This window comes from Rhinichthys klamathensis, unplaced genomic scaffold, assembly GCF_029890125.1.
Source record: "Rhinichthys klamathensis goyatoka isolate OS25496 unplaced genomic scaffold, OSU_Roscu_1.1 h1tg000147l_1, whole genome shotgun sequence".
NCBI lineage: Eukaryota > Metazoa > Chordata > Actinopteri > Cypriniformes > Leuciscidae > Rhinichthys > Rhinichthys klamathensis.
The window spans coordinates 1,668,258-1,680,320 of NW_026606682.1; the positions used below are offsets into that span (position 1 = coordinate 1,668,258).

Sequence of the window (12,063 nt, forward strand, 5' to 3'; positions counted from 1 at the left end):
GCTGCATTGACCCTGCCCTTGATAAAACACAGTGGACCAACACCAGCAGCTGACATGGCACCCCAGACCATCACTGACTGTGGGTACTTGACACTGGACTTCAGGCATTTTGGCATTTCCTTCTCCCCAGTCTTCCTCCAGACTTGATTTCCGAATGACATGCAAAATTTGCTTGCATCCGAAAAAAGTACTTTGGACCACTGAGCAACAGTCCAGTGCTGCTTCTCTGTAGCCCAGGTCAGGCGCTTCTGCCGCGGTTTCTGGTTCAAAAGTGGCTTGACCTGGGGAATGCGGCACCTGTAGCCCATTTCCTGCACACGCCTGTGCACGGTGGCTCTGGATGTTTCTACTCCAGACTCAGTCCACTGCTTCCGCAGGTCCCCCAAGGTCTGGAATCGGTCCTTCTCCACAATCTTCCTCAGGGTCCGGTCACCTCTTCTCGTTGTGCAGCGTTTTTTTGCCACACTTTTTCCTTCCCACAGACTTCCCACCGAGGTGCCTTGATACAGCACTCTGGGAACAGCCTATTTGTTCAGAAATTTCTTTCTGTGTCTTACCCTCTTGCTTGAGGGTGTCAATGATGGCCTTCTGGACAAAAGTCAGGTCAGCAGTCTTACCCATAATTGCGGTTTTGAGTAATGAAACAGGCTGGGAGTTTTTAAAAGCCTCAGGAATCTTTTGCAGGTGTTTAGAGTTAATTAGTTGATTCAGATGATTAGGTTAATAGCTCGTTTAGAGACCCTTTTCATGATATGCTAATTTTTTTAGATAGGAATTTTGGGTTTTCATGAGCTGTATGCCAAAATCATCAGTATTAAAACAATAAAAGACCTGAAATATTTCAGTTGGTGAGCAATGAATGTAAAATATATGAAAGTTTCATTTTTATCATTACATTATGGAAAATAATGAACTTTATCACAAACACAATATGCTAATTTTTTGAGAAGGACCTGTAACTTTCAGTTAAAACAGCTCAAACATGCATTTTAGTCTGGGACTAGGACTTACAGTTTCCCTTATCTGTGAAACTGTAAAAAAAAATATATATATATATATATATATATATATATATATATTTTTTTTTTTTATATATATATCTTAGTTACCAGTAGTGTCAAAATAAATTAAATGTAGCAGTATAGTTTAGGCCAATTTCTGCAAGGGGGGAGAAAAACATATATTGATATGATGAACAGAGAGACCCAGGTATACAAGTTACAATACTGACTGCTGGCAGATCTTTCACATCCCCAAAGGTCTCTCTCTCACTCTTCCACAGTAAGTAACACACACCTCTCTGAATTGGCAGGTCGGCTGGTGACGGGTTTGAAGAGCGAGACCCTCTCAAAGCAGAGGTACAGCAGATAAATCAAGCCCACGCTGAAAGGTGTGAACAGGTCAAACGACTTACACACAAAATGGCCTCCTGTAAAACAAATAATTTCTGTTGAGATATGGTAGCAAAAAGTCAAGCGTTTAAATAATTAACATTAATCTACTTAAATGGTCCATATAATGGAATACAACCAGTCAACGAGGTATTTAACATAGGCTGTTTTTGTTACTGTACCTTTAAGATTGTTTAATTGAAAGGGTAAGAGAAACAATTTTATAAAAATTATAAAATTATAATACAATTTTAAAGTATGTCTCTTTAATGCTATGACTGTAAAAAGTATTTCCATTGATTTGATACACCTAAAATTAGCTCTTTTCTCAGTCACATAATTACCTTCCTAATTACAGGATTTCAGAATAAATACACTTGTGCCTGGGCACATCCCTAGATAAATCCAAACAGATCTGAGACAAGGCTGTATAATAATATCAAAGCAAGAACAAGAGTCATTAAATAATCTTCAAAGCCTAGAAAAAGACATTATTAAAGAGATGGGATTATTTAGAACGGCTGTTAAAGAACTGGCTGTCCTCCAAAAGTGAATGTCTGGGACTGAAGAAAACCATGAGTCCTTTGGTAATCCAAAAGAAGACACAGTGCTCCATGACACAGATGGAAGGATGTACTGTTGATGTCGAACATCCCTAGTGAAAAGTGATCAGGCTTTAATGATACTTTTCTACATAAGGGGCATGAAGACTCATGAGAGAGGAAGAAAAAATAGATTGAGCGAAACAAAAAACATCCTTGAGAAAAACAAGGATTTCAAAAGAGCACTTTAACCATCTTCCAAAAGGAAAATCATACACCAAAGGCCCAAAAAAAACAGTGCCTCCATTCAAGCATCTATGGAATAAAACTTCTAATCTCAAATGGTAACAATCCCCTTTGAATTACCCTTTAACATTCACATTCAATATGGCAACAACCAAATAGTGAATTTGCAGTTAGAATAATTTGCAAAGAGAGAGTTTACAGTTAGTTTGTGTGCTTGAACTGAATGCGATGGAGCAAAAAGATGCAAAATAATGACAAACTTATTAAAGTATTTCTATTGAGCACAAACGATGCAATCCGAATAACAAAATTACTCTTATGAGCTGGTTATTTTATTGAATTGTTCAAAAAGACTCAAACTCTTCAAATCGGTAACTTTAAAGAGTTAATGATTAAAAAGTTTTCACCCCCAACCCCTTACAATATTATTTTTAAAATTATTATTATTAGAAATAATATTGTAAGGGGTTGGGGTGAACACTTTTTTTATTTGAATAATTTTGCATTCAAATCATTTATTAAATGTTGCATTTTCTTTGTGCTAATCATTGCAAAATGTATCACAATAAAAAAAAGATAATTTCCAAGGGAGTGAATACTTTGTATAGGCGCTTTATTTATATGAACAAAAACACACACAATACCTGGTCTGACGACAGACATGGCAGTGAGGAACTGACATAGAAGGAGCTGTTTGCTCAGAATCTCCTGAATGTTCTCTTGGCCCTCCACAGAAAACCCCTGATGAACAACACACCATCAGAATATATCGACCAATCACACAACAACAACATTTACATTTAAACCTATTACAGAAGAGAATGTCTTACCCCATCTGCCATTAAGAAGTGTAGGCCCCGCCCCTCAGTGCTGTCTAGGACAAAATTACGAAACGCACTGATGTTCTCCGGCCGTGTGATGTCACCATCGCCATCAATCCCACCCTCACCTGTTATGAGAAGTTAAAAAATGTATTCTTAACGATTTAATTTCTATCACTAAATTAAACATTTAGGTATTACATTAAAGTGCCCCTATTATGCTTTTTTCAGATATTCCCTTTCACGCAATGTGTAATATAGCTGTTTGTGAATGTAAAACTCTGCAAAGTTTAAAAAAAAAGAGCAAAGTGGATCTAAATGGAGCTATTGTCTCAAATCGTCAGTAATTCCAGTCTTACTTCCTGCACAAACCTACATAGGTTTGTAACAAATCTGCATATTGCCCACCTATGGTTTTCATTGGCTGTCCGTGATCAATGTCTGCTTTTACCCTCAAACACTGTAGTTATAGCTGAGAGTGGAAGACACTTTTTTCTGCGTTGCGAAAGCAAATCCACTTTGGTGCACACCCAAAGGATGAGGAGTCAGGCTCGAATTGATACGGTAAAACTGAAGCCATCGTCACTGTTCGTATCACTGTGTGTACAAGTGCTGAGAAAGCCTCTGCAGCTGAAATTCAGATATGGTAATGATGTTTTATTTCCTAAACGTTTTGTGAGCAGTAGACCAATAAAAACAGAATGGGCCGTCTGACCTATCAGAGCAGATTAGACCAATCACAACAGACTGGGCCATATAACCAATCAGAGCAGAGTCTGCTCTCAGAATGGAGTTATTACATTGCAGCATCAACTCTTTTCTCACAGTGTCTGAAATAGTTTGATAAAGCATTCAGACTCTCTTAAAGGGATAGTTCACCCAAAAATGAAAATTCTGTCATTAATTACTCACCTTCATGTCGTTCGAAACCTGTAAGACTTACCTAATTTACCACATTATTTACAAAATATTAATCTCCAACGCACAATCACGCAACAACGTCCACTAATGTGTTGTGGTGCTCTCATGAACGCACGTTGGATAGGCCTAATTATTTTGTAAATAAAATGGTAAATTAAAAATCAATAGGGGGTATTCTTCCTTTTTCACATTTCAAATTACCATGGATGCATGTAAACCTATTGTTGGAGACCTTCAAATAAAATTAAGAACTTTTGAAATAGCATAATAGGGGCACATTCATATTTTATATTAATATTTAGCCATACTGTAAAAAATATAATTTAAAAAAATCTTCTTCTTTTTTTTTCATGTTTAAATGGTTAAAACTCAGGCAGCATACCGTAATAGGCCTCAAAGAGCTCGCTGGGAGCAGCATAGAAATCTTCCAGTTTGAAATCGTTGGATCCTTTAAGCGTCATCCCAAAACCTTTCGCATGCCAGCCCCTCCGCCACAACACATACTCTGAGAAACCTCCCGGACCCGCGCATACATCTCCAAAATACAGCAACTCACCCTCCTTATCACGAGTCTGAGGCTTCTACACACAGACATTCAATTCAGAAAGGAAATTACAGAACACATTTCAGTCCCTGATGCCATAGATTGTGTAACTGTGGTCTTACCCCTTGAGCATCCTTTGGGTTAGTGAACATATAGTCAAAAACGTGATCCATGTTTGCCATCTTCATAGCAGCTCTGAGGAGAAAACCGAAATTTAGAAAAGATATGCATCTATTGTGTATGCATGTGGAGACACAACCCACCTGTTGAGAAAGAAAGCCCCTCGGATAGTTTCATAAGGGTTCGATCGAGTGCGCGCTCGCCTCATCTCCTCGCCCTCCAAGTCATCAAACACAGACTGAGAAGAATTACAAATAAAAAGACGTGTTACATTATTACAAGACACAGAGCACAATGTATGTCAAAGCACATAAAACAAATCATCACTAATTACCAAAAGAAATGTTTGAAACACTCACTTTGCAGCGGAGAAGGAGATGCAGCAGATTCTCTGAGCAAAATTCTGTTTCATCATTAATTTTTAATTTTCTCTAAGAAAATAAGCATAGATATATATATATATAGGTATGCATATAAACATGAGAAGCTGACAAATAATATTTCAATAAACTTGAGATGAAATGAGGTTTTTTTAACATTAAATTATGTAAACGTATTCTAGTAGACCCCATAAACTAAATTATGAATGTGTAAATGAGCATAATAGGACCACTATAATCCTTTTTATCATGGAAAGTAAAAGAATGAGCATTTGATCTTAAACTAATTATTTCAGTTCATCAGGTAATATGTGCTGCAATACCTGTCCCACAGCCATCCAATCCCTCAGCTCATCTGCATCTGGGATCTCCGGAGAACTTTCTGGAAACCACGAGACTTCTTCTATAGCACTTGGCTGAGAGAAAAGATGTGCAATGAGGGAGAAATAATGGTCCTGTTCTTATAAGAAACATTTTGGCAATGATGCAGTACCTCTGGCTCATCTTCCCAGTCTACATTGAGGTCACCCTGGAAGCCCTTCAGGGTCAGACCCAAACCCCGCCTCCCACGCTGGGTTGATGCTTCTACGATCTCTTTTCGTCCTTGACCATACTTTCCCAAACCCTCACCTTCTCTGAAACCCATTTTGGCCTGAAGGAAAGAGAGGAAGACACCATTTTTAATGTGTTAATATGCATTTAACAGGCTGACAAGATGGTTAAAAAATGACAGGAGGTGCTGATTTTACCATGAGTTTCTGAGAGACTGTGTTGTACATAGAAAAGTTGGAAGAGGCATCGTAAGAGGCATCGCTGCCCTCGGCATTCTGGGAATCACCAGGTCTGGAGAAACTGGGCTTGTGATCCTCAACATCACTGAGAGACTCACTCTGACTCGAGTCTGGGAGACAAACATAAATAAACATGCTTACATGAACTTACACTATAACCAAAAGTTACAACAGTGTGAGGTGCCAGAAGGAAACTCCTCTCTAACCCTGACTGGTGGTTCTTTGAGAAGACTCCTCATCTTCATCAGAGGAGTCCTCACGGAGAGTCTTCCTCTTCTTCAGAGGCTCATCTGATGCTGGTGCCCCCCTCTTCATCTTAAATTCAAGAGGTCCAAGAACCTGCATTCATTCAAAAACATGACAGCACTACATAAAACGCAAACCAAAGATTGTTTTTATTCAACAATCATCAAGATTTTAGGTTAAAAATTAAATTCATGTATAAAAGAAAGTGTATATTTTTGAAATTGTTGATGTTTTTTTACCATTTAAATGACCTTTTGCCTTCCCTAGTTTATTTTCAAGGAATATATCACTAAATATCCCCACTTGATTAATGGTTGATTAACCCCGTTGGCAACCAAACAGTTGATATGACAAAAAATACTATATAAGTCAATGGGGCCCATAAACTGTCTGGTTACTTACATTCTTCAAAATATCTTATTTTGTGTTCAGCAGAAGAAAGAAACTCAAACAGGTTTGGAACAACATGAGTGTGAGTAAATTATGACAGAATATTCATTTTTGGGTACACTATGCCTTTAATTTAAGTCAACGGCCAGAAAAACAATATATGTTCACCATGTTTTTTTAGGAATAAATTTTTATATAAATAAGGTTAATTAAATATAAACAAACCCCTTATGTAAAAACAAGAATATAGAAATCAGACTGGGGTATAAATAAAACTGGAAAGTTTGGTGTAAGTTATACTGAAGTGGAGATTTCTGACTAAGTGAATGAGAACAAAACTCATTTTTAGAAAGCAGCCTTTACTGTAATTGAAATATACAAATCAAATAGAAATAAACACTTAAATGTGTTAATTATTAGACTGTAGTGTCATATATAAACACAAAATATTTGGCCTTTTAAGTCATCTTTACAGGGAGTACCGTTTGTAACACATGTCAACTACTCAAATAAGTGAAGAAAAAAACTCAAGCTCATGACCACTATAATTATAAAGTGAATTTTGAGCGGGAAATCGGAAATTCTTTTTTTATTCTAACATTTAAAACAACATAGAAATGTGACATTAATAATGCTATATTCTTCATAATATATACATTTCCTAAAACATTTCGATTTTGATACTTTGATGGCAACTACAGGTTTACAACTTTACTTCCATTAACATATAAATTAATTTAAAATTAATTTTCAGCTGCTCAATAACTCAAAACAGCCTCGTTTGTATTAATCGGTTTAAAATGCCATAATGAAAATCATCACACTAAGGTTTTCTCGTCCTTGCTATCACATACCAGTAAATATTAGGATTTATTGGGGGATTGTACGTTGTAAATGGTCTTGTAAACATCAGTGTGACATAAAAACAAAGTGAAAACACTCAGCTCAGTAGGTTTCGATTTCACAAGAAATTATGCTGCGACACTCGTAAACATACCTAAAAGGAAATATGCAGCTATAATCCTGAGTCACCTCCGAGATGTAAACTCATATTTGTATCCAATCTGTAAAATGTCTTGACAATTTCTGCTTTATGTTCTATTTCAAATGTCAAATCTGGCCCGCGTTCCACTTTCAGTGGGTCTTACCGTGTTGCTGGCGCATGATAATTACGTCACAAATGTGGTTAAACAACAAATGCCTGAAAGATAGCTGTGCTGACACAAACTTCCAGTGGCGAAAACGTGGTTCATGAATATTAATAAGACTATGCAATTGTCGCTTGATATAACCTTCCAATAACGTAGCGTAGGCTTGGCTTGTATACAGTCGTGGTCAAAAGTTTACATAGCCTACACCTTGCAGAATTTGCTAAATGTATATTATTTATAAAAAAATAAAAAAAAAGGTTTAAACAGTCCCTGATGTTCCAGAAGGAAACACGAGCAATTCAAACTTTTTAAATTTGAAGATCAAGGTAAATTGTATTATTTTGTCTTCCATGAAACATGCAAGTATCTTCAGTTGCTTCCGAAGGGCAACTAAAAGAAAAAATAAGATATTTAAATTAAAAAAATCTTCTGATATGTTCACCCCCGGGATGTCTTAATGCATCATGTTTTCTTCTGGACTATCAGATCGGTGAATGTTTGAACCTCAAGTTGTGTTTGAGTCTCTCAGTTGTCCTCAGTGAAAAAAAAAAAAAAAGGATCTCAAAATCGTAGTCACTGCTGGAAAGGGTTCAAATATGCAAAAGATGCTGGAAACCTGAAGAATTTGCAGGACCTGAAGGATTTTTCTGAAGAACATTGGGGAGTTTAACTGCATAGGACAGACAAGAACAACCATCACAAAACAGAAAACAGCTGAGTATCATCCAGGTAAGGACACACAGTTTTTTTCTTTTTCTTTTTTTTTGTCCTGTGGACTATAGCCTATATTAACATCCTTTATGTACAATATCTTATTCAGGACATACTAAATAAAAAGTAACTTGCATTTTGTATGATTCCTCTTATTTTGTTAAAATAATTAACATTTAGCAGATTCTTCAAAGTGTATGTAAACTTTTGAGCATGACTGTATATCTTATATATTCTTCGTCCTGTTCCTCTCTTCATTGGTCCAGCAGGTCAGGTCAGACGTCCTGAGCATTGTTTTCTAGTCCACAAGGCACAAACATCACTTAAGAGGTCACTAACCTGATCTGTTTGCAGTATCATGTTGCCTTTGGATAGTTCAAGGTCTGTTTAAGCCTTATTAAGGTGGGACATTATACCTGTCATTAAGGGCAGATCTGTCCTGAACTAATTGGTTGCACCAATTGTGCTGAAAGCAGCCGAAGCTTTAAACGAGCTGTTCGAGGGCTCTGTTCTTTATTTTCTTAAGAAGCTTTGATTACTGGGTCGCGTCATCCGTTACAACAAACAAGGAAACAATGAGATTGTGACCTAATCCAATGTTCTGCATCCTAAATGTCAATCAGGAAAGTACAATTGTTCAAGTTCTTTTTGAGTCGAGAACCTGTAATCGCATCAGACCAATTTGTGAACCGATTCTTTAAAGACACATGAAATCAAAATTGACTATTCTTTTTTTTTTATGGAATATTGCATTATTTTTTATAAATGATTTATCCTTGCACGTCATTATTTTTTAACTCATGTACCCTTGTAATCTTTAATGAAATTAACTTTCCCAACTGCAGCGACATCTCTTTTCTGATGATGTGTTTACTGGTGTTAGGGAGGGACAACCTGTCACTCACAAGATCACGCCAATATCAAACCACAATGGTCCAACGATCCAATCAATTCCCCATGGTCAAAATCAAGTCCCGACCTACATTTATTCTTGTTTGGGAATCCGTTTTACTTTGAAATACGTCACAATAAGGGAAGAAAAGACTATCACAACTTCCATTTCATGCTGTTTCACTTTAAAAGAATTGGCTCGTTCACAAATCGGACATCGCATCTCAGTCTGAGCAAGTCTCGATTTCTTCGGTTTGAACATGGAGCGATATGTTTATGAAATGTAGTATAGATACTTGAAAAATGTATGCGACTCAAGTACACTAGTCATTTTATACAATTCATTAATTGCTATTTAGCATTGGCCAAAACAACAGACTATAACAGACTTAAATATCTGCCCTGGATTCCAGATCTACTCCAGTTTTATCAGAGCAAACATACACACACCGTCCCATCACAAAAAGATAGACAGGATTTTATGCAGACATGTGACTGGTTATATAAGGACCCAAAGCTTTATAAGTCTGCAGGTGTCTGAAGAGCGGTTACAGATCCGTCTGGTGTGTGTGTGTGTGTGTGGACGACGGGAACTTTTTGGTTCTCTGGCCAGAGAGAGTCCAAGAGCTGCTGCTGAGATGTTCTTCCGCATTCCTCTCCTGACACCTGGATACATTCGATACCTGCAGGTAAGTGTCCTGTTTCTAATATCTAAAACAAACTAAAAAGGCCTTCTCCAAACAGTGGCTTATTTTCTTTATGTTTGAGGTCCTGGAGATGACTTTAAATGTAAGCAGACTTTGACTTTGAATGTTAATTTTAAAACTAACTTTTTAACATTGTCTTCCGACCTAATCAACAGGAAATACATTTTCATCATTTTATTCAGCATAGTAATATTAGTTCTAATAAAATAAAATAAATGAAACCCTACCAAAATTATTTTGTATAAAATACAATACAACAAATATACATGAACAACTAGCTTGCAACTTTTACAGTGTATACCAGAGTCTTAGAATGTAATATTTCATGATCCATGTTAAACATACTGTATATCAAACATTATCAGATGTACTAATCCATGAGAAATTTTGTAAATGTTTATATATATATATATATATATATATATATATATATACTTCAGACCCAAACAAACAGCATTTATATGTTGTATTCTTTATGATTATAGTTTAGTATATAATTAAGCATCATTGTTAAATAATAAAATCTTAATAAAATAATCAAAGTGGCTGAGAATATAACAGATACATTAGGGCACGACAACACATTACAGTAAAGCAGTTAAAGATCAGACCAAATTAGACCAAAAAATATATTTTTTTTATTTAAAAATATCCATATATTTTAATAAATGTATATAGCACATCTATTTATATAGCAAATGTTTCAATATTTTCCATTTAAAATCATTTCATCAAGGAAAACAACACTGAAACAACATGAACATTTACAGTAATCTGATAATATTCTGCCGGTTGTTTATCTGTGAGATTTTCATGTCTAAAAAAAGCCTTTCTGGATCAGAATCACGGCCTGTCTGGTTCTGGTTAAGTGGATACCGAGCCCAATGGCATGAGACGCTTGCTGCAAATCTCTAAAACTCTCTTTAGCTATTTTAGGAAGCAGATTCAGCCGCAATTAACTTTGATGCTTTGGTGTTTGTTTCCATTAATGATGTGTTTACATGATATAAATGATTCTCCACTGTGGTTTTTGAGGAAAAATTCTAATTGAAAGCACAGTATATACGCTGTAATATACTTGACTGTTTACAAAACACCTTAAATCGTATTCAAGGAAACTGCCTAATTATATTTGTTTATGTTGATAAGCTTAATCTTCTTATCAGTCTTAATCTTGATCTAGGAAGTTCAGTAATACTTCTGAAACTTGTCTGATATAACAAGCTTCTGAGAACTACATCCTTGATCGATTATCTCTTAGAAGGGCCATAAACACTGACCTTAGACCTTTTGCTTTTAGACTCAGGCGGCACGGACCGGTCTGCAGAGGGAAGGGCCCGTTGTACCCCGCTTTGCCATGCTGCTAGGCCTTCTGGGTATCGGGATGTCAGGATACAGCTCTCGACAGCTGACTCTATACCACAAGCCATCGGCACATCTCCTGCGGTGAAACGCAAAGCAGAAAGCAAAGAGAAAACGCATCTATTTTGTTTAAAGGTGCGTTCTTTCTTAAACCGGCATCCTTTTTCTGTTTTCGAACAATCCAAATATCGTCATTAGAGTTTTCCCACATCATGCTGAAGCTCATAGTCTTGCTTTGGTTGCGAGGATGGCCGATCCTCAACCAAGCCCTTCCAAACTTGTTCTTTAGCAACATCAACACAGCGAATTAAACGCTTTTACTCTTTTTAAAGTGCCCCTATTATACTTTTCGGATATTATCTTCCATGCAGTATAATATAGCTGTTAGTGAATGTAAAAGGTCTGCAAAGTTTCAAAGATCCAAGTGCACTATAAATGGAGTTATTATCTCCCAAAGGAAAGAACCAATTGCCTGAAACGATTCGCTACTTAAGGAAATTTATTTTAGTATAAAATGTGATTTGTACCTACTAGCCTGTTGCTTAGTTTATTATATTTAGCAGACTGAATAGGTTCTGTAGAGTAAATATGCTTCATTGTATCACTCGAACCTGGGCGTATCACTGATAGCTTATTGCAATTTAAAATGTTATCATCAAACGTGATGGCAAATAGGCTTTCCAACATATGTACATAGTATAATAGTAAGAAATGTATCTCTCTCTCTCACACACATGTCCCGCGTTCTACTGTTCCCACACATCTACTGTCCTGCAACCAGGTGGTCACCCTATGCTGCAATGTATATTATGAGGAAAAAAGTGTTTTTTGACCATGGATGCATGTAAG

General features: G+C 36.5%; 1 protein-coding gene across 2 annotated transcripts in view; it reads right to left on the reverse strand.

Annotated features, from left to right (window-relative positions):
- The window catches only part of cmtr1 (cap methyltransferase 1), a 43,817-nt gene extending 32,520 nt beyond the window's left edge, over positions 1–11,297 (reverse strand). The window contains exons 1-12 of one of the 2 annotated variants that reach the window (XM_056257942.1): positions 11,133–11,297; positions 5,963–6,095; positions 5,715–5,866; positions 5,459–5,617; positions 5,289–5,381; positions 4,945–5,016; positions 4,729–4,823; positions 4,588–4,660; positions 4,304–4,502; positions 3,010–3,128; positions 2,824–2,920; positions 1,297–1,429 (exon numbers count right to left, since the gene is read on the reverse strand). In XM_056257942.1, coding sequence (XP_056113917.1) covers positions 1,297–1,429; positions 2,824–2,920; positions 3,010–3,128; positions 4,304–4,502; positions 4,588–4,660; positions 4,729–4,823; positions 4,945–5,016; positions 5,289–5,381; positions 5,459–5,617; positions 5,715–5,866; positions 5,963–6,095; positions 11,133–11,282 — 1,475 coding nt within the window. In that variant the 5' untranslated portion in view covers positions 11,283–11,297. Of the gene's footprint in view, positions 1–1,296; positions 1,430–2,823; positions 2,921–3,009; positions 3,129–4,303; positions 4,503–4,587; positions 4,661–4,728; positions 4,824–4,944; positions 5,017–5,288; positions 5,382–5,458; positions 5,618–5,714; positions 5,867–5,962; positions 6,096–7,389; positions 7,565–11,132 lie in introns of those variants that run through there. The other variant, XM_056257943.1, reaches the window with a different exon arrangement.
- Between the last annotated feature and the right edge of the window lie 766 nt (positions 11,298–12,063).